Below are 22138 nucleotides of genomic sequence, written 5' to 3'. Positions count from 1 at the left end.
TGGGATTGTTGGAGTGTCCTGTGCAGGGCCAGGAGTTGGACTCATCATCCTTTGGGTCCCTTCCAGCTCAGGACATTCTGTCACTCTATGAAGTCCTTTCTTGCCTGTCCCACAGCAAGGTGTCCCCTCTGGCCATCACATCTGACTGGCAATCCCTGTTTTTGGGGTGGTGACAAGAGAGTAAATAGGGACAGCTGCAGCTTGAGAGCATGTTCTGTGGCTTTGTTGGCTGCCAGAAAACTCCTGTGCTAAATGTGCTCTGTACAGCTGGGCCAGTGTTTTTCCTCTCAGACCTCTCATTAGCAGAGTTCAGCTTTCCCCTGGGAACTTCTCATTAAAACTCCCAGCTTCTTCTCTCCGTGGCTCTTGGAGCACATCTGAGCTGCCAGAGCTGTGTCCAGTGTGGGAAAAGAGGAAACTAAATAGAAACTGTGCAAGAACCGTCTGGAGGTTTGATGCAATGGGACCAAGAAATTCCCAGGAACTGGAGTGCATCATCGGCTTGGGAAACTCTTGGTGTCTGTCTGAGCCTCTTGGCACCTCTAGAGAGGGTTGTGTGGTGTTTCTGGGTCTTTTATGGCCCCATTCACCATGAAGTGCTCACCCTTGCGTGGTTTCCTGCTGCAGAATTAGACCTTTTATTCCCCTCCCTTCTGCTTTGATGAGGGATTTTTGTCTGCCACCATTGCTTTATTAAACAGGACAAATCTAGTTGTCCTGTTTCAATTAATTGCAGGTTATCACTGGTAGAAAATGCCATTTTCTGCATAAATGTGATTGTCCTGTTCCACTGAATGGTCAGGAGCACTGATACTGGGCAGGGAGGAGGGAACCTCCAGAAAGAAGGGATGTCCTGGCCACAGGAGAGTTTGTCATGGAAGGGGACCAGGCTGGTCCCTTGGCTGCTCTTCCATCCCTGACCTAAGCTGTGTTTCTGGGAACTCGTTGACAGTTTGTCCTGGATTGACACTGAAGAGCTAGAGCAGATATAAATATATAATAAATCTCTGGGGTGCTCAAAAATTAATATTTCAGGATCAAGAAGTCTGTATTTCCTCAAATGCTTCAACAAAAGGAGGAATTTGTGTAGTTGTGGTTCCCTTCCACCAACTGAAGGAACAAAGGGAGCTCAGAGCAAGGCCCCAGCTCTGGTCCTGGCTGAAGGGGATGCCTGCTGTCAGAGGTTGTGTGAAGAGAGTGGTGACCTTTTTGGAGCTGGTTTTGGTGTTGAGGCTCTAAGGTGATCAGGGTGCTGGAGTGTGAGTCCATCAAAGAGAGGGTGAGGGAGCTGGGCTCCGTCAAGAATTCAACACAAGAAAGAAGTTGCCTTGCTGGAGTGAGCCCAGAGGGGCCCTCTGAGTTGATCACTTAGAGATGGAGCCCCTGTGCTCTGGAGCCAGGCTGGGAGAGCTGGGGGTGCTCCCCTGGAGAGGAGAAGGCTCCAGGGAGAGCTCAGAGCCCCTGCCAGGGCCTAAAGGGGCTCCAGGAGAGCTGAAGAGGGACTGGGGACAAGGGCTGGAGGGACAGGACACAGGGAATGGCTTCCACTGCCAGAGGGCAGGGCTGGATGGGAGATTGGGCAGGAATTGTTCCCTGGCAGGGTGGGCAGGGCCTGGCACAGGGTGCCCAGAGCAGCTGTGGCTGCCCCTGGATCCCTGGCAGTGTCCAAGGCCAGGTTGGATGGGTTTGGAGCAGCCTGGGATAGTGAAGGTGTCCCTGCCCATGGCAGGGAGTGGGAACTGGATGATCCTTAAGGTCTCTTCCAACTCAAACTATTCCATGATTCCATGGTTAGTTCCAGCTGGAGAGAAAGCATTGCAGGAGCTCTAGCAATACTACAGACATCATCCAGAGGCCAGAGCCAGGCTCTTCACAGAGCCCCCCATGGTGGGAGGGCAGGAAACAATGAACATAGGATGAAACAGCAGAGTATCAGACTAATATATAAGGATATAAGAGAAGGTATAGATATAAGATATCTGATGTAAAGAGAAGCATTTCTGCTCAAGGACAGTCAGTTAGTTGAGGCTGCTGCCCAGAGAGGTTGTGAAGTCTCTGTGCTTGGAGGTTTTTGAGACCAGGCTGTCTAAACCTGCTGCAATCCCTTTAAGAGATGTAGCTTGAAGCAGGAGTTTGGGCTGGAGACCACGCTGAGGTCTCTTCTGACCTGAGTCACCCTGGGATCCTCCATGCTTGCTCTTGTGGAAGTAGGGTGCTGTTTTGCACACACGTGGAGAGGTGCAGCCTCTGGTTCTTGGGACTGTTTGTGGCATTGCAGTGGCACTACCTGGCACAGCCTGACAAGGATGCTTTGATGCAGTGCTCCAGGAAAGCCTGGCTGAGTTGTGGGAGGGTCTCTTTGCTGTCTCTTCCCATGCTCAGCAGATCTGGGAGAAAAGGGCAAAGAGCCAGGTCCCTTCTGGTGCTTTATTTTTGTCCATGTTTCTCCAAGACAGAATATCCTGAGCTGGAAGGGTCCTGGAAGGATGGGGTGAAGGTCACTGGTATTAAAACCTGTTTTATTATCTTGTTTTACTTTGGACGTAGGATTTGGAAGTGGTTATGCAACCTGCCCTGTTTGGCTGATGCCAGCACGGACCTGGCAACACTTTTCTTTATAGCCTTGGGGGTTCAGAAGTGGGAATCAGAGGCTGTTTGTCTCCACTGATGCTCCTATAGAAACTTGAACCAAGTGGAAAGTCCCAGCTCCCCGTGTTTCTGTGTTGCTCTGCCAGTATATCTGCTGCAACCTTCCAGGTCCAGCCTCCCAGCCCTTGCCTGGCTCTGCAAGAGTGAGTCAGCTCAGCCAACAGCATCTCCTCACCCAGCCTTCATGATCCCAACCCACGTGTGCTCCTAACAGTGCACTGCCAGCGGGATTCCGAGTGGATCCTGACCTCCTGCGCCCCTTCCTGCTGGGCACAGGTGCCTTCTGCTCCTGCGGGCTCTGGAGATGTGGTAGGTTCATGTGGGAGAAGGCTCAGCAGTCCTCTCTTAGGTCAGGGTCCGCAGTGCTACTGAAAGAAAATTAAATGGGAAATATTAAATAGAAAGCATGGGGTTGAGGGGAAGGGATTCACAGCTCGCAGGCATTGAGGCAGGATTTGTTTAGTGGGTTTTTTGGTGATTTTTCTTTTCTTCCACAAAATTCTAGTGCTTTTTCTTGTATTTGTCAGTGAGGATTTTGCTGGGATGCATTGTGTGTCAGAGAGCTCGGGGTTTGTGTTGCTGGCTGGAACAATTGATTTTTATTTATTTGTTTATTTACTGCGGGAGAGAAATGAAGCCGTAAGTCTTAAGACTTTAGCTGCTCTGGCAGAGTTTTATTTAGAGAAACAGGCTGATTGTGTTGCTGTGTGTGATTGACACAAGCTCCTCTAATCCTGTTGCCAGCGTGGGTTCTGCTGCTGGGATCTCTCACTCCAGTGTCCAGCTCACCTCGAGCTGTTCTCCGGCAGTCCAGGGTGCTTCTGCCCGGGGCTGGGTGCTGTCTCCTGCCCTGGAGCTCAGCTGCACATCTCACAGCCCTGGCACACCACCAGCTCCCTGCCAGCAGGAAAGATGCAAACTGCAGCTTTTTGGGCACTTCGCGATTTCCTACCCTGCCTTGTTCCTTCCTGTTTTGCCCGCTTCAGAGACTCTTGGGTCCCAGATGGTGCCCAGAGATGGTGGCCATCCCTGGACAGTTTGGTGGCTGTGTAGGAGCCAGGGCTCTGCAGCAGCTGGACACACAGGGCTCAGCAAACATATCGCTCAGCAGAGCCCGGGGCGGGGGTATCACTGCCCTGAAGTGGTTTTGGAAGGTGACCAGCTGGAGCCTTCTTAATCCCTGGAGCAGTGAGGTTCCCTGGGACCTGATCAGTGTGTTGAAAGCTGCCTGCTTAGTTGAGTACCTTCTATATTATTTTTTAAGCATGATAATTACACTGCTGCAGTTGCCAAGGCAGGGGCACTCCTGCCAGCACGGTGGTGCCTCCTGCCAGCTGATGTCTCCTGCCTTGGCTGGGGAGAGCTGCTGTGGTGGGAAGCACAGCCAGGTGGATCCAGCCCCCTGCATGGTGCTGGAGGTGCGGGGTTGTAGCCTCTTACCCTTTCCTTGCAGCCCAAGCTGCCCTTTCTTTGTGCACCCCAAAAGAGCCTCCAGCAGCTCCCTGCTGCCGGGCTGCGGAGCCCTGCGTCACCGTGCTCCCTGTGAAGTGTCCCCCAGGAAAGCCCTCCCGTGGGTGGGTGCTGCCAGGTCCCTGGTTCAGAGGAGCTCCTCTCCACAGGAAGGTGGCAGGCAGTGTTTATCTCAGTTGTGTTTGCTGGGGCTGGAGAGTGACTGTGTTAACACGCAGCAGATGGGCCTGGTGAATAGGTGCTGGAGATAACCCTGTTTCCTCACGGAGTCTTGCTGCCTGTTGGGAAAGGAGCCAGCCAGGCTGTTTAAGGAGAAGTGTGGAGCTTGGTCAGGCTGAGGATGGATTTGTCCTTCAGCTGGTTCGGTTTTGGGAGGAGGTTGTTGCTGTGGGGCAGAAGCTGCTGCCATAACTCACCGTGTTCTGGTGTGGGTTGGACCAGGTAAAGGCAGGTTCCAGCCTGGTGCCTGCTGGGATCTTTGGACCCTAAATTTGATTCCATTCCAGGCAGGGACTGGAGCTGTCCATCAGTCCTAGGCAGGGGTGTGGGGGAAGCAGGCTGGTGTTCTGCCGGTCGCCAAGGCTAGAGGATTGGTGGCTGGGAACCTGGAGCTGTGGGGCACAGCTGAAGGTTCGTGTCCCGTGTCCTCTGCCGTGCTGCGCGTCTCCCACTCACTTTCTGGGAAAACCGTGTGGCTGCTGGGCACCACGATGTACGACGGAAGGCAGGGAGGTCTCCTGCCAAAGCTTGTCATACTGGTGGCCCTGCCACTGCAGGACCTTTGAGAGATGAGCTGATGGTCCTTTTGGAAGGCTTTTTGGTTTTCCTGAGAAAGTCAAGTAGGTGGAAATCCCAGCAGCAGTTGGACAGTGTTAGGGGCCGACTCCTGTAGCATGGGACAACAAGATGGGACCAGGAGGGAGACAGTGTGACCAGAGAATGTCACAGCTCCCCAGGGCCATCCCAGGACACTGCAGTGTCCTGGCTTCCACCTCCCTTCCAGCCCTGGAGTGGATCTCCTGCCCAGCCGAGTGAAATGGTGCTGCCCTCCCTGAGCCTGCAGCTTGTTGCTGATGCCGCATCAAGCAGGTCTGGTGATGTGGCTCATCCCAGCGTCCCCTCGTGTGGTACTTCTGTCTTTTAGATTACCTTGGGTTTTCTCCTCTCTGTGGGAAGGGACAGGGTGATTCCTTCCACGGTCCCGTGGTGGCATTGCTGGAAGCCTTTGCCTGCTGGGTGGGACCATGGGTGTGTGAGGGATGTGCAGGAGGAAGACTGATGGCTGCATGTCCCAATCCACAGAAAGAACTGCGGCATCCACATTTCGGGGTGGGTTTTTTGGAGCCAATGCTCTCCTGCACAATATACACGGAGTAACAGCGTGGAACACTGCGGGAGGATGCAGGTGGATGGCACCTGCATTTTGCTGATGCCTGTGGTTTGATGAGCCTCACCCGGTAAGACAAATGGATGTGACAGGATCATGGTGCCCTTCATGGTCCCATTCACTGCCAGAGCAGGGCAGCAGCTCTTTCCCTTCCTCTGCCTGAGGAGTGATCTCCCTTTCAGATGCTGTGGACATGGTGCTGCCACAGGGGAGAGGGATGTACAGTGGCTCCCAGCTGTAGGACTTGAGGCAGAAAAATCAATGTTTATATTTCTCTTAGCTGGGAATAACTCCAGTAAATAAACACCTCGCGGGGTTCAAACGATGCAGGCACCGTATACAAACCAGAATGAATTTTCAAACTCTCTCTTGCAATAAAATGGATTTCTTGATTTCAAGCTTTGTTTAGAGAAATATTTGATTTAAGAAGGGAGTTGAAGGTTATATCTGATCTCTGTGAGATGGAGCTGCTCTTCCAGTGGCTGTGGAGCATGGTGTGGAAATGTGGTTGAATTGCTGCTGCTGCTGGAGTGTTCCCAGGAGAGTTTCTCACGTACCAGCCAAAGGGAGGGTCACTTCCCTCCTCTCCAGGGGGGTTCTGGCTGCATGCTCTGCCCCACCAGACCTCTCTGCTGCATTGCAGTCTGCTCAGAGTCTTGGGAAGCTGCATGTGCAGGTGCTGCTGCTTGGGATTCTGGAGGCCAGCCAGGATCCGGTTCCTTCCACGGGCTGCACCGGCATCTCAGAGCTGTCTGTGCCTGCCCTTTATGGGATCCAACACCCTCCTTCCCTTTGTTCCAGCCAGTGTGGTGCTTGAACTTGGTTGTTGAAGGGGTGCTGGAGAGATGAGTGGTGAGCTCACTGAGGTGCAGCTCCCATGTCTTAGGCTGCTCTTGGTCTCTGGAGGTCTGACTTGCTGTTCCTGGGAAGAGCTGAGGGCATGGGATGGACTTGAAGGCTTCTTCTTCTGCACAGTTCTGTGGTCTCAGGCAAGCAGAGCAGGGTGGAAGGGCTTGGAAAGGCCCTGCTCTGTTGGTGAGAGGCACAGCTGACCTGGAGCTGGGGTTCAAGATTGGTTTTAAGACTTGGCCATCTTATCTGGGAGCAGGAGTGTGTAGAGGGAGGGCTCCAGGCTCCTGGTGCATGTTTAACGAAGAGAGAGCTGGTTTGTCCTTGTGTGAAGAAGGAGGAAGCAGGAAACCCTGCTTTAGCCCCACCTTTGCTCCAAGCTGCAGAAAATGACCCTGAGCAGGGGACAAAGGGCACCATGCAGGGCTGGGGTTTGTTCTCAGTGTGAGTGCACACATGGCATCCTGAAAGCACTGGGAGGGCTGCACCGGGGGAAGACTGCTCCGGCAACCCAGGGATCACCGTGGTCCGTGGAGCTGGTGCTGCTGCTGCACTTTCTGAAAACTGAACCTGCCTGGAAAACGTAATTATGACTTCCTGCCCTGGGACGAGATGTCGTGTGTTGGACCCGTTCTTCCAGGGTTTCAGGGTTTCAGGCATTCCCAGGCAACGCTGGAGGTTGAGACCAAGGGCGGGTGCAGCCAGAAGGGCATTGTGGCCTCTCTACTTCACAGATAAGTGGGGAAGCAGCTGGAGCTGGGACCTGGTACCCCTCTCTGCTGAGCTTGGAAGCTGCTGGTGGGCTGTCCTGGCACTGGTGCACCATGGAGCTGCTGCTCCCAGGCTGGCTGGGCCAGGCTTCTGGCCCCAAAACTTACAGCCATGTACAAGCACCTCTGCACACCAAAGCCTGCTTTCCTTGCCTTGGTGGTGTCTGCTGTGTGGATAAGTGGTGTGGAGCTGAAAGGAGAGGAGGGAAACTGGAACAGAAAGTGAGAAAGGGGTGGGGTGGAGTAGAGATGGAGAAAAGAATTAATGCTGGAACAGCAAGAAGGCAGAGCAGGGTGCCACGTCCTCCAAAGAGTTCCAAACGACCTGCAGACACACAAAGTTGCCAGGGCTGGGCACAGAGATGGTGTGTTTGCTCACCAGAGCACAACCCCACTGTGTGAATGGGGTCAGTGGATGCAGGGCTGCTGCTTTTGCCCTTCCTGGAACGTTTTGGATGGAAGCCAATGCATTGCCATGCGCTTGGAGAACTTGTCAGTGCCAGAGGAGCAAGTGCCTGTAGAGCAGGATTGATGGTTGTTCCCTTCCTGGAAGCAAGGTCCTGACCATGCCAGCCCAGGAAACACGTGGTACCGCTGCCTATTGGGCGGCCTTGGCCTCAGCCTCACGCTGTGTCTTCTTTCTTGCAGCCACTCCCATTCTCCCGGCTCCATGGCTGCAGTCCGTGAGTGGTCCTGCACGCGCTGCACCTTCCTGAACCCCGTGGGCCAGCGGCAGTGCTCCATCTGTGAGGCTCCACGCCAGAAGCCCGACCTCAACCACATCCTGCGGCTCAGCGTGGAGGAACAGAAATGGGCCTGTGCCCGCTGCACCTTCAGGAACTTTCTGGGCAAGGAAACCTGTGAGGTGTGTGGCTTCACCCCGGAGCCGGGACCCAGTGGCTCCCCCTTGCCCGTCATCAACGGCATCTTGCCCAAGCCCGCCGTGCTGGTGGAGCCCAAGGGCACGTCCAAGGAGGAGGCCGCCAAGGCGGAAAGCAGCAGCGAGGACTCGGAGGGGAAGAGCCCCGACGAAGCAGAGCTGGAGAACGGCTGGGCTTGCCAACGCTGCACCCTGCACAACACGCCCGTGGCCAACTCCTGCTCCGCCTGCGGTGGCCCACGCAAGCTCTCCCTGCCCAAGATCCCACCAGAGGCGCTGGTCGTCCCTGAAGTCATCGCCCCGGCCGGATTCCACGTGGCCCCCTCCACCCCGCAGCCTTTAGTCTCCGCAGAGATCTCTGACGGTGATGCCGCGGCCACCCACGGCCCCGTGGCTATGGAACAGGAGGCCCAGAAGATACCGGCCTTCGGCCCCTTCTCCCCGGGGCTGCAGAACAACCCTGTGCCCCGGAGCCGGCGGGAGGTGCCCCCGCAGCTGCAGATGCCGGGCCCCGAAGGCTCCCAGCCCGCGGCTGTGGGCGCCGTGGGGCAGAAGGGCTCTCCCCAAGGTCAGGCCAGGGCTGCCCCTGCCGCACGCTTCCCGGACCTGCTGTCCAACAAACGGCTGAGCGTGCTGGAGGAGGAGATGGAGGTCAGCCCGTCCCACTGGAAGTGCAGCTCCTGCTCCCTGCTCAACTCCGCCGGGGCCGGCAAGTGCGAGGTTTGCAGCACCCAGAAGGGCAGCGACACCATCAACCTGGTGGGGGACTCTGTGAGGTTCACCCCGTGCAGCCCCTCCAGCCCTGACTTCACCACCTGGTCCTGTTCCAAGTGCACCCTCAAGAACCCCACGCAGGCCCAGAAGTGCAAGGTGTGCGGCTCCTCCAAGCTGCACGGCTTCCAGGAGCACGGGGCGCCGGGCGAGCCGGCCCCGCGCTGCCCCGACTGCGGCGCCTGCGACCGGGCCGGCTGCTCCTGCGGCGCCAAGGCCCCGTCCGCCCGCAAGGTCGCCCGGCTCTTCCCGGCCCCGCTGCCCGGCGGGCAGGAGAGGCCGGGCCAGTGGGCCTGTCCCGCCTGCACCCTGCTGAACGAGGTGAAGGCCAAGCACTGCGCCGCCTGCCACACCCCGCAGCAGTACGTGGCCCAGCACAAGGGCCTCAAGCCCCTCAAGAGGAGGGAGAGCATGCACGTGGAGAAGAGGAGGCAGACGGATGAGGGCGAGGCCAAAGCCCTGTGGGAAAACATCGTCACCTTCTGCCGGGAGGTGAGTGCTTGCTTGTTCCTGCTTCCCTTTCTGCCTCCCCCGTGGCTCTGGAGCAGCGCCCTCCACGCCTTGCGTTCCAGGGATCTTGCCTTGTGGCGGCTGGACGCTGATTGTTAGCGCTGAAATGTCGCATTTCGGTGCAGAATGATCTGCGGGGTGAAGACAGCCCATACAGCCGCTCCTGGTGCAGGGGTGAGGGAGTCTAAAAGCTAGTGCTAAACCTGTTAACTCTTTTAGCCAGTGGTGTTTTAAATCAGTGAGAGAGAACTTCTGGGATGAAGGGGACATCCTCAGGTGGTCAGTCCACCTCCTTCCAGTGTCTGGTGGTGGGAAAGGCAAGGGAGTGTGTCCAGGCTTGCTGGTGGCACTGCTCTGTGGATGCAGGAAATCTGGGATGCAATGAGCAGAGGCTCAGGATGAGTGAAGGCAGAGGAGCTGCTGCCACTGCCAGCAACTGCCGGTGTTTCAGAGCCACGGGCTGGGCCTTGGCATTCTTGGTTTGGGTATTGCAAATGCAGAGGTGCAACACAAATGGCTCCCCTGGCAGGCCGGCTGAGCTGTAGCTGTACCCTGGCTCTAGCTGAAGGTCTCAGGAGCATGTGTCAGCACCCACCTTCCCACTGTGAGGTGTCTGCTCCAGTCAGCTGGGTTTCAGCCTCAAACACCGCTCCGGTGGCCTCGTTTTTTTCCCTGTATGGCATTAAAAGCTTCTGTGAATGCTGCTTTCTCTGGCCTCCTTCTGGGGGAAGCCTCCAGCTCTTCTGGACCAGATGGAAAGGGAGTTGCAGTCCCATTTTGACGTACAGACCTGCTCTGAGGATCATGTCCATTCCTATGCCTCCACTGCACAGTCCAAGGAACAGAGATGTTTGGCTCAGAGGGGAAGCTCTGAGAATGATCTTGTTTGGGCTTGTGGTTTTTATAAATTGCTTCATGTCCTTCCTAACAGGCGTGGGTGTCTTTATAGCAGAGACCCAGATTCTGCTTATCCCCGTCTTTTAAGCAAGTGAATAGCCTCTTTTGTAGGCAGGGAACATCTGTTACATCAGGAATCAGGCCTGGAGGATGAATCATGATGATGGCCAGGCTGAATTAGCAGCGTGGCACTGCCAGGAAGGGCAGCCTGCCTTGCCCCATCCCGCAGTGCTGGGTCGGAGCCTTGGCTGAGCCTGTTGTGCTCCTTAAGGCACCAGTAATGGGCTGTGAGATCCGCCCGGGCCGTGTCCCAGAATCCCGCCACACGCCAGGCTCAGCTGTGCTCTGACACGCTTTAGGTGCGAGGTTAGGCCTGGCAGCAGCAGAGGGGCGATGCTGCTCCCGTCCTTGTGCCCGCCCTGCTCTCGGTGTCCCTGCCGGTGCTCGTGGTCAGGCTGGCATGTGAGGCAGCCTCCAAGCTCCCTGCTGCCCGAGCATTTCCCAGGCTGTTGAGCCTTCCCCTGGAGGAGTCAGGCTGGCCAAGTTCTCTTCCGTCTGTTGTCCCCTGCCCCACGTCATGTGGAGCAGCCCCTTTTGCTGCTCCCTGCCAGCATTTCTGCTCAAGCTCCTGCTGTGGGTTTTCCTTCCTCTGCTATTCCAGAGATGCCTTTTCCAACTCTTCTCAGTGTGTGGTCCCTATTTTAGCTTTACCCTTTCTCTTCTGTTGGGGAGCAGCGCAGAGCTGACCTCTTCCACTGCAATCACGGAATCAGAATGGTTTGGGTTGGAGGGGACCGTAAAGCTCGTCTCGTTCCAACCCTGCCATCCCACCTCACCTTCCACCAGACCAGGTTACTCCAGCCCAGCCCAGCCTTGAACATTTCCACAGATGGGGCAGCCGCAGCTTCCCTGGGCAGCCTGTGCCAGGGCCTCCCCACCCTCACAGGGAAGAATTTTCCCCCAGTATCCTATCTAAATTTCTCCCCTTTTAGTTTAAAACTTTCCCCTGGTCCCATCGCTGCTTGTCCATGTGAAAAATTGCTTTCCCTCTTATTAATAAGCCCCCTTTAGGCACTGGAAGGGGTTCTAAGGTCTCCATGGAGCCTTCTCCAGGTGAACACCCCCAGCTCTCCCAGCCTGGCTCCAGAGCAGAGGGGATCCTGCCCACGGCCATCTCCATGCTGGACCCTTTCTAACAGATTCGCATCTTTCTTGTGCCGAGTCCTCCAGAGATGGACAAAACTGGGGTCTCCCAAGGGCAGAGAAAAGGGGAGAATCCCCTGCCTCGTGTCCTTGTGGCCCTGCAGAGCCCAGAGATGCATGTGCAGGGATGGGTCACAGCCAGGTCCCCAGCCGGGATGTGACTGAGGCTGCTGGAATGGTGGCTGCTCCTCAGCTGCACGGGGCAGATGCTCCCCTGAGAGAGCAGGACTGCTATTAGCTGAAGAACACCAGCCTGCAAAAGAGGAGCTGGAGGTGCTAATTGAAGCACCACAAAGGAAACATTCAGGTAGGATTACCACAAAAGAGGAGGTCAACTACTAGTTCACTGTGCATAAAGCTAATTTAAGTCAGAGCCAGCTTTTGCTGCAAGAATTTAATTTAATTAACAATAACAAAGAAACACCTGTTCTCATTTCACCCTGTGTTAGACTGAAAAAGCCACCCTGCTCCACTTGGTGAAGTTCTTGCTTCCATCCACGTGGTTAATGCCTGTGGGATTACCTGCCCTTCCACCCATCCTATTTATTTATTTATTACGCAGCAGCTGTTGTAGGAGGGCTGGGACGTGGGATACCCTCACTCTGGAATTGCTTGTCTGGTTGTGGTGAGGCTGAATGCAATTGCAAAAGCTGCCCCTCCCATCCCCCATGGATATGCCAGGGGGTGGCACAGGGCTGCCAAGCCCAGCCTGTCCCCTCCGGGGCAGGGACAGGGCTCGCACTGAGGTGTGTTTGTGTGCCAGGTGGCTCCTCGCAGCCTTGCTGTTTGCAGGCTTTGCTGCTTCTGGCGGCAGCCAAGGCTCCCCACAGCCCAGCTTTTAGCACCAGCACAAAAGTGTGAGACGGTCCCTGCCCGGGGAGGCTCCTGTGAAACAGAAAAAGGCAGATTGGAGTCACAGCCCTGAGCTTGGGGCCGGAGAGGTGAGCCCGAGGCAAGGCTGAATGCTGGACCTGAAGCACAAAAGGCATCTCTGCTGCTGCCAGCAGACACCAGCCTGGTCCTGCCCCCTTGCAGGGCTGGGAAGGGACTGCCTGGGCCAGGCAGGAGGCCGGGGACTCTGCTTTCTCTTGGAGGGACAGTGGAAGGCTCTCCAGGCCCCTCAGTCCCAAGCGGCTCCAACTGATGCTCTCGTTGCCTTTTGCTCTGACAGAACAAAGTCAATTTTGTAGACGACAGTTTCCCCCCTGGGCCCAAGTCGGTGGGGTTCCCGGAAGGTGACAGCGTGCAGCAGCGGGTGAAGCAGTGGCTGCGGCCCCACGAGATCAACTGCAGCATCTTCAAGGACCGCTCAGTGAAGTGGTCAGTGTTCCGCACGCCCCGGCCCTCGGACATCCTGCAGGGACTGCTGGGAAACTGCTGGTAAGGGCGACCGGGCCGAGTGACACCTTCCCACCCCTTCCCTCTTTCCCCCCTCTCCCTCCAGCTGCAGCTCGGCCCCCTCAGCCCCGCTCAAACCCGTTTATGCCCCCAGGCTGTAGCCCATGCTCTGCCTCACCCCCTCCCAGCGCTGCGTGGCCGGGCAGCTGGTGCTGCCCTCCCGTGCCCCGCTGAGGCCGCCCCGCCTGCCCGGCAGGTTCCTGAGCGCCCTGGCCGTGCTGGCCGAGCGGCCCGAGCTGGTGGAGAGGGTGATGATCACCAGGACGCTGTGCCCCGAGGGCGCCTACCAGGTGCGGCTGTGCAAGGACGGCACGTGGACCACGGTGCTGGTGGATGACATGCTGCCCTGCGACGAGTGCGGCTACCTGCTCTTCTCCCAGGTCAGTGCCACGGGGAGACGGGTGGGCAGTGCTCCGGGGGTCGGGGGGCTTGTCCCGGGCTCTGCCAGCAGAGGCACTGCTGGGGGTCGTGTGAGGCCCCCACTTCACGCTGCGTTTGGAGTCTTAGAGTCACTAAGGTTGGAGAAGGCCCCAAAGGTCATCAAGTCCAGCCACTGATCAAATACCCCCTGCCCACTAAACCATGCCACAAAGCACCACATGGACTTGCGTTTTGAACGCTTCCAGGGATGGTGATGGCACCGCTGCTCTGGACAGCCCATTCCAATGCCTGACCATCTTTCATTAAGGAATTTTCCCAATACCCAACCTAAACCTCCCCTGGTACAACTTGAGGCCGTTTCCCCTTGTCCTGTCCCTGTTCCCTGGGAGCAGAGCCCGACCCCCTCTGGCTGTCCCCTCCTGTCAGGGAGCTGTGCAGAGCCACAAGGGCCCCCTGAGCCTCCTTTTCTCCAGGCTCAGCCCCTTCCCCAGCTCCCTCAGCCTTTCCTGGTCCTCCAGCCCCTTTCCCAGCTCTGTTCCCTGCCCTGGACACGCTCCAACCCCTCAGCATCCTTCCTGTTGAGCCAAATGCCATTGACCTTCTTGCCCGCCTGGACACATCTGACTTGTGCTCAGCTGCTGCCAAGCAGCGCTCCCAGGTCCTTTCCCAGTGGGTACTTCCCAGCTGCCCCAAGCCTGGAGCTGCTGGGGTTTGCTGTGACACAAATGGAAGATCCGGCACTCTTTGCAGCTCTTTGCTGTGTCCTCAAGACATCTGGACTCTTGAGGCCATAATATCCCTCTATTTAGACCCCTTTTGGCATTCCCTAGGCTGCAGGGAAGAAGTTTCATTTACAGTTGCTTTTCCCTCACCCCTCCTTGCACCAGAGCCGTTTCACTTGCAGGGAAAGCCGCCCTCTTCCTGTAAGAGGAGAACATTTTAACCTGTGTTTTGCGTTGCGAGGGACTGAGGGAAAACTGTTTCTTTCCTCTGCGGGGAGGTCTGTCAGCTTGGCTGTGCCAGGGAGGGACTGTGAGAAGCAGGGGCTGGCACATGGAGCAGCCTGTTCCGAGCCAGTGCCCAGTTGCTCTGAGCACACTGGGGTGGCATCTGCTCGGATCAGTGGAGCTCCCTCAGCCCCTCCAGGACATCGCTCTGCCCTGCCCTGCCTGCCAGCCCCAGGGGCTCTTGCTGGGATCATGTCCATGAAGGAGACTCAGAACATCTCTATTGAAACTCAGGGGGCAAAATCTGCCAAAGAAAACAGAGTACCACTGTCAGGAGGAGACAGGGACTGGGACTGCTGGCTTGGATTTCATTCTGCAAATCCAGTCCTGGGTTTTGACACACAGCCGAGTCAGGACAGGACTCAAACTTCAGAGAAGGGAAGAAGAAGGAGTTTGTGTCTGCATTCTGCCTCTCAGTAGACAGAGGATAGAGATGCATTTCTTTATTTCAGCATTAGATTTACCTGTCTTGGTTTTTGCCTTTTCCTCCCTTCTTTCGTGAATTTCAAGTCTGCTTTTGGAGTTGTTTTAAAATTGGAGGTTTTCACATGGGCTGGACTTGCCTCTGTTTCCAGGGGCATCTGAATCATGATGAGATTTTTCTGCTGAGTGTTCAGCTGTAGGAGCAGGAGGTGGGGGATAAAAAAGGAAAATCAGAGTTTTAAAAATAAAAGAAAATCAAGCTCTTATATGAGCTCCCTGGCTGTGGTTCAGGCAGAAATAAACAACGTGGATTTTGTTGAGCGAGGGACCCAAAAACCAGCAAAAAGCACTTTTAAGCTCTCTTTATCCATCAGAAGGAAATCTTCACTGCCCTCCTTTCCTCTGCCAGCTCTTGGCTGCCACCTGTGAGTCACACAGGCACAATGTACCAGTGATTTTCCCTGCTGCTCTCCAAGCACCGGATATCAAACCCCATTTGCTGGGAAAAAACTTGCATCCTGTAATTAGGCCTTGTAGTTACTCCCTGTGCTGGGGTAGAGGACTTTGCCAGTCCAAGTTCTTGGAGCTTGTCCTTGAAGCAGTGTCTGTGTTCCCTGGGTGGAATCCAGTCAGTCCCACGGCCGTGTGTGCTCTGAGAAACCTGCCAGAGGAGAGTTTGGGTTTGCAGACACGTGTGAGTTAAAGGCAGCTGTTCCCGAAGTGCTCCACATTACAGAATCCTAGAATGTCCTGAGTGGGAAGGGACCCCCAAGGAGCATGAGTCCAGCTCCTGGCGCTGCACAGGACACTCCAGCAATCCCACCTTGTGCCTGAGAGTGTTGTCCAAACGCTCCTTGAACTCTGGCAGCCTTGGTATCTTATTCTATTATTAAATGGTTCTAAGTTCAGGTTGAAGTGGACAGAAGGAGCTCAGGGTGGGCACCCACCCTGCCAGCCTGATTGCTGGACACCCCAGAGTGCAGCTGTGTCAGCATCCAGGCCTCTTGGGTGTTCATTCCAGGACTTCATCCCAAGGGGAGTTGAACTCTGCAGACAAAACACTGAGCAAAGAGCGAACAGGTCACCCACGGCCAAGGGGACAAGCTCCTGGCGTGGCCTTGCTGCTCCTGCCTCTCGAGCCCCAGGACGGGCTGGGTGTGAGGGGCTTTCCCACCTCCTGCCCAGGGTGGTGACGTGTCCCTCCCTCTCTCTGCAGGCCCAGAGGAAGCAGCTGTGGGTGGCCCTCATTGAGAAGGCTCTGGCCAAGCTGCACGGTTCGTACTTCGCCCTCCAGGCCGGGCGTGCCATCGAAGGCCTGGCCACGCTCACGGGGGCCCCCTGCGAGAGCCTGATGCTGCAGGTCAGCTCCACTAACCCTCGCGAGGAGCCCATTGACACTGACCTCATCTGGGCCAAAATGCTGAGTTCTAAGGAGGCTGGGTAAGACGAGGCAGGAGCAGGGAGGCTGGAGAGGGGGGTGAGGGGAACATTCTTGTCTTTAGAGGCTCAGGAGAGGGGTTACTGCATTAGCTGGGGCGGATTCCACCACCCTTGCCGCTCATCTGGAGCATTGGTGGAGCTCCCACTCGAAGCTCTAAGAAATTATTTCTCCTGTGAGTAATTCTCATATGAAATGAAGAGCCTGGTGAGCTTCCCCTGCACGTCACTGCTGTCTTGCAGGAGTTAGGAAGTGGCACTGACTCTGCTTGCTTTGCTTTGTGCTTTTCTGTTGTGTGAATGCTTGACCTTGCCCACGTCTCCCAACTGTACGTGACACCTTTGCTAATGACACCTGGCTCGTGCTGGTCTAGAGGGGCACAGCCAAAGCAGAGGGCTCCTGCTCATCACTTGGGCAGGAGGGCAGCTGGGTTGGCTGAAGGCTGGGGTATGGGGCCACATGGATGGATAGCTCCCAGCACAGGGTGTCCCTCTAAACACGGGTGATGCAGGCCTCCTGCCCCAAACAGTGTCCTCACCCCTGCCAGCTTGTCCAGCTGATGGACCACCTGCCTTTCTCCACCTGCCTTCCTCCGTGGCTTTCTGCCAGCCAGCAGAAGTGGGCAGGGCCTCAGGGCCTGGCAGAAATCGGGGCAGGTTTGGGGCAAAGCTCCCCAGTGCAAAGCAGCTCTCCTTGGAGCCTGGGCTCAGCCTGCATGTGGGCAAGGGAAGGGAGCTCTGGCCAGCAGGGCTGGGCACTGCCGGGGGAGTGTTGTTGTTCCCAAGGGTGTTGTTGCAGAGAGGGAACATCCAGGAGCCTCCTGGGAGGAAGCTGCCCCATGCATTGTGTGATAGGGGTGAGCTTCCCCCACGGCAGGCCTGGCAGGACCCCGAGGGTTTGCTGTCCCCTGCAGGTTCCTCATGGGCGCGTCCTGTGGCGGAGGCAACATGAAGGTGGATGACGTGGCCTACGAGAGCATGGGGCTCCGACCCCGGCACGCCTACTCCATCCTGGACGTGAGGGATGTGCAGGGCTTCAGGTGAGCTCGGGCTGGAGCCTGCCATGGCACTGCTCCTGCCAGCAGAAACCCTGGGGACAGATACCTGAGGGAATGCTGGACAGGACCCTGGGGACTCTTTGGTGTCCATCCTCGTGGCCAGTAAGGATGACACCACCCTAGGGTGTCATGTAAATGCCGTTGTCATATAAGTTATCCTTACCTGGTGCTGGCTCTGTGTCCGGGGGTAGAATGTTTCACCTGCTCACACAAGACACAGAGGATTGAGTTGAGTTCTCACCTCAGTGAGGTGCTCAGAGCGCATTGCTTACCTTTGAATGGAGAGGGGTAGAAATGTGTGCCACCCTGACAGCAGGGCTGCTGGAGGAAGCTGTATTTTCAGCCATGGCACTCTCAGCAGCCTCTCCCCTGCTGAGCCCCTTCCCCACAGCGCCTGGCTGAGCCCCTTTGGGCGGGGAAGGGCAGGTGAAGAACCACAGGACTGGGACATCTGGGGCCACAGTGTGGGTGACATGTTAGTTCTGAGGTGCTGTCAGGGCTTTGGAAGGCAGGAGTGATGGGGTGTCCTTTGTTGGGAGCAGGCTGGGTCTCTCCTCCCTGCCGAGTCTCTGACACTTTGCTCTTCCCCCAGGTTGCTGCGTCTCCGGAATCCCTGGGGCCGCTTCTCCTGGAACGGCAGCTGGTCGGACGAGTGGCCGCACTGGCCGCTCCCCCTGCGCCACGACCTGATGCCCCATGGCAGCAGCGAGGGCGTCTTCTGGATGGAGTACAGCGACTTCATCAAGTATGGCACTGCCAGAGGCAGAGCTGTGGGACAGGGAACAGGGCGGGGATGGAAAAGGGGACACGGGGCCACGATGGGGCGGGCGGGACCGGTCATCCCTAGGGAATGTGGGTGTCCCGCAGCATGCAGTGTGCCCCACGGGACTGAGCCCAGCTTCCCCACAGGTACTTTGACTCCGTGGATATCTGCAAGCTCCATTCGGACTGGCACGAGGTGCGTGTGCAGGGCATGTTCCCCAACAAGGCCAACGGGCCGGTGACGGTGACGTCGCTGACGGTGTTGGAGCGTGCGGCTCTGGAATTTGCTCTCTTCCAGGAGGGCAGCAGGTGAGCTGGGCAGGGCAGAAAAACTGCGGGGGCTCAGCTTGGAGAAAAGGAGGCTCAGAGGGGATCTTCAGGCTCTGCACAGCTCCCTGACGGGAGGGGGCAGCCAGGTGGGGGTCAGGCTCTGCTTTCAGACAGGATGAGGGTAATAAACAGCCTCAAGTTGCACCAGGAGAGGTTTAGATGGGATACTGGGGAAGATTTCTTCATGGAAAGGGTGGTCAGGCCCTGGCACAGCTGCCCAGGGTAGTGATGGAGTCACCATCCCTGGAAGGATTTAAAAACCTTATGGATGTGGCACTTAATGACATGGGTTAGTGGTGACCTTGGCAGTGCTCCATTAATGGTTAGACTTGATCTTAGAGGACTTTCCCAACATCTATGATTCCACAATTCTGCGATTTTGTGGGCCCAGAAGAAATCCAAACACACTGACATCTCACCACATGGCATCCCCCGGGGTCACAGAGCTCAGGGGTGGGCCCCCATCACCATCTCTCCAAACCTTGGCAGCTGCTCGTGTTTGGCTGGAACCCAACTCCTGAGTGCAGGGCTGGCTCCTGGGACTGGATACTTGGGGCAGTGGAATAGCTCTTCCCTGAACCTGCTGCCTGTGTCCTGGGTGACATTGACCCTTCCTTCCTGGCACAGGAGGTCAGACACGGTGGACAGCCACCTGCTGGACCTGTGCATCATGGTTTTCCGGGCCACCTTCACCAGTGGGAACAAGCTGAGCCTGGGCCGGCTGATGGCCCACAGCAAACGAGCCGTCAAGAAGTTCGTCAACTGCGACGTGATGCTGGAGCCGGGCGAATACGCCGTCGTGTGCTGTGCCTTCAACCACTGGAGCGCTGCCCTGGCCGGCCCAGCTGCCCAGGGTGAGGGGATGGAGGGGCCCCGGGGGAGGGAGAGGTGCCAGAGCCCTTGGTCCTCATCCTGGGGACTTGCTTGAGGATGGAGGTTGCCTGTGACGTGTTGCACATGCATCAGCCCAGCAGCACCGTGCTCAGATTGTGTGCCAGTTCCCTGATCCCCCTTCCTGCGGGTGTCTCTGCAGCTTCCAGTCCCACCAGCAGCCGACCAGCCACTGATTATTCCAGCTACATCCTGGCCATCTACAGCTCCCGCCTGGTGATGGTGGAGCAGGTGGAGGCGCAGCCCACCACGCTGGCAGATGCCATCATCCTGCTGACCGAGAACAAGGGCGAGCGCCACGAGGTGGGTGGGGGGCACAGGGCGGGGGCTGCAGTGGGGAGGGGGTGATGCCAGAGGGACGCTGGAGCTGTGGAGTCCTCAGGCAGGGGTTGGGCGGGGCTGTGCCAGCTCTGGCTGCCACCCCTGGATGCCCACCCCCTTTTCTCCGTGGAGCCGCGTGTGGCGCCCCGGCAGATGGGCAGCCCTTGGCTAGAGTGCAAAATGCCAGTGCAGGGGTTTTGATTCCGGGACGAGGTGCCCAGAGGCTTCATCCCCTTCCCTGCTGTCTGCCCCAGGGCCGTGAGGGGATGACCTGCTACTACCTGACCCACGGCTGGGCGGGGCTCATCGTGGTGGTGGAGAACCGGCACCCCAAGTCCTACCTGCACGTTCAGTGCGACTGCACCGACAGCTTCAACGTGGTGTCCACGCGCGGCAGCCTCAAGACGCAGGACAGCGTCCCCCCCCTGCACAGGTCCGGGGTAGGCAGGGGTGGGTCACGGGGGCTGCCGTGGGGCTGGCAGGAGGCTGGAAGAAAGGCAGAGCCAGGGCTGGCAGGGAGGCACGGACAGGGTGGGATTGTTGAGACGGAGGTGGGGTTGCCAGGACAGAGATGGGATTCCTGAGGCAGAGGTGGGATTGCCAGGGTAGAGGCTGCTGCCCTGAGCCCCTGGCTCTCTCCACAGGCAGGTGTTGGTGATCCTGTCCCAGCTGGAGGGTAACGCCGGCTTCTCCATCACGCACCGCCTGGCGCACCGCAAAGCCACCCAGGCCTTCCTCAATGACTGGATGCTGACGAAGGGCACCCACAACCCGCTGCTCACGCCCGAGGTCGCTGGGCTGCACGGCCCCCGGCCCCTATGACAAAGAGCCTCTCCCTCCCCGCTGCCCCGTTCCCGTCACCGAGCCTCTGGCCGAGGGTGCTCCCCCGAGCCACCAGCGCTGACCTGTGGGGCAGAGCCAGGGTGGCACCCCCAGCGCTCTGCCCCACGCCGCGGGGCCGGGGCGAGTTCTCAGGGCCGGCACCAGCTCTGTTCGCTGCCCCCGCCCTGGCACCGCTGCCTCCCACGCACTTTACGAGGAGCAGTTGGGGGCACGGGGCCATCTCAGGATCCCACCTGCCCCGTTCCTGCGCCGGGCCTGGTGCCCTCTGCCCGCCCCGGGGGCTGTGGGAGAGGGAGGGGCTGGAGGTTGCTGTCAAGATCCTTCCCAGGCACCACGCTCAGGACTCTGCCCCTTCCCGTGGCGCCGGGGCACTGGCGCTGCAAAAAGAAGAATATACCTCTGATGTCTGTCCGTCTGTGTGACCTTCCGTCTGTCCCCGGGCCCCTCCCGCTGTCTTGTTGTTCCCTTCGTCTGCTGCCGGGACCAGCGTGGTGCTGAGGTTGGGCTGGGGGGTGCCAGGATCGTGGTGCTGCCCATGGCAGGGTGCCCCCCACCCATCCTGGGTGCTGAGGCTGAGGGGGAGAGGGCACAGGGTTGTTGCAGATTGCTGCTGCTGAGGGGGTTTTGCTGTAACTGGGGTGAAACTCCAAGGTCTCACCTCCTCCTCGGCTCGGGGTGGGGAGCGAGGCCTCGGGGTGCTGCTGGCGCAGGCTGCGGTGCCGGGGCCCCTCTCCCTGTCACACAAGTGTTACTATGCAAAGGCGGCCGGTGGGAGCAGTGCCTGGAGAGAAGCCATGGCCCCAGCTGGGCTCAGCCCCCCGGCACTGCCCTCTGGGCCCCCCCGTGCCCCATGGAGGGAAGGTGGGCAGCAGGTACAGACCTGAGGTCAGGGAGCAGTTCTGGAGTTACCACGAGTCCGTGTGCTGGGGAGAAGGTGGATTTGGAGGGGAAGCGGAGAGCCCCCTCCTCCAGAGCCCGAGTGCTGTGGGAGGCAGCGAGCACAAGTCGAGGGCTGCACCCCAGGGTGCTGCTGGCCCTGTGGGTGCTCCGAGGTGGGGGCCGATCCTGGGGGGAGCTCCACTCCACGTTTTCAGGGCATTGTGGCTCTCTGACTTGACCTGTATGTGTGTGTGTGTGTGTGTGTGTTGGGGTCTCCCCTGTGCACCATCTCCTTCCTGAGCTGTTGGACTTACAGCTGAGGGGGGCGATGGGCAGTGCTGGACTCTGTTCTGGCAGAGACCTTGCAGGGGGGTCCTGCACCCCAAATCCTGCACCCCAAACTCTGCAGCAGCAGCTGGGCTGGGTACAGGTGTGGGGGGCTCTGCCTGCCTGTCTCTCTGTGTCCCCCGGGCGTTGGGGGGTGGTGTGGGGGGTGGGCTGCCCTGGCACCCGCCCAGCCCCCCCAGCCGGGGCTGCTGAGCCAAGCTCTGTCCGTATTTCTGTTTGTTGATCTGTTTTCTCTCTTTCCAGCTCCTTCCTCCTTGGGATGATTTGTCCTTCACTTTTTTTCTCCTCTCTCTGTCTTTCTGAGCTGTGAATATTTTTAACCCTGTAAATACTGTCCAGCTCTTCAGAATCATAGGATATTTTATCAATTGTAAATCAGATCAGTAATCCCTGTATGATACGAATTATCCATGGGTGGTTTTCAAACTCAGGTTCTGACGGACCAAATAAAGTTTTGTTTTTTACTGAAGCTGCCTGGTTTTGCTGTGGAAGAGATGAAAGGGATGAGTGGGCTGATTTGGGGGTCTTGAAGGCATTTCCATGGAGCGGTGACAGTCTGTGCTGGTGGGAGAGCTGAGCACCAAAAAAAGGGTAACTCGAAGTCGTTCAGCTGCACTTCGGGGTGCGGAAGCGCAGAAAGGGGTGGAAATAAAGCAAAACAAAAGCAAAATCCA

General features: G+C 57.6%; 1 protein-coding gene across 9 annotated transcripts in view; it reads left to right on the top strand.

Annotated features, from left to right (window-relative positions):
- CAPN15 (calpain 15) overlaps window positions 1–21901 on the top strand; it is a 54666-nt gene extending 32765 nt beyond the window's left edge. For all 9 annotated transcript variants that reach the window (XM_040078994.2, XM_040079002.2, XM_040079000.2 and 6 more), the window contains 11 exons: window positions 7774–9268; window positions 12558–12766; window positions 12981–13164; window positions 15812–16035; window positions 16947–17072; window positions 17683–17835; window positions 18000–18161; window positions 18810–19036; window positions 19216–19376; window positions 19649–19827; window positions 20039–21901. In XM_040078994.2, coding sequence (XP_039934928.1) covers window positions 7774–9268; window positions 12558–12766; window positions 12981–13164; window positions 15812–16035; window positions 16947–17072; window positions 17683–17835; window positions 18000–18161; window positions 18810–19036; window positions 19216–19376; window positions 19649–19827; window positions 20039–20216 — 3298 coding nt within the window. In that variant the 3' untranslated portion in view covers window positions 20217–21901. The remainder of the gene's footprint in view (window positions 1–7773; window positions 9269–12557; window positions 12767–12980; window positions 13165–15811; window positions 16036–16946; window positions 17073–17682; window positions 17836–17999; window positions 18162–18809; window positions 19037–19215; window positions 19377–19648; window positions 19828–20038) is intronic.
- Window positions 21902–22138: the final 237 nt, after the last annotated feature.

The sequence above is a fragment of the Hirundo rustica genome, chromosome 15 (genome assembly GCF_015227805.2).
Source record: "Hirundo rustica isolate bHirRus1 chromosome 15, bHirRus1.pri.v3, whole genome shotgun sequence".
NCBI classification, from domain to species: Eukaryota; Metazoa; Chordata; class Aves; order Passeriformes; family Hirundinidae; genus Hirundo; species Hirundo rustica.
This window is presented reverse-complemented; position numbering and strand designations above follow the sequence as displayed.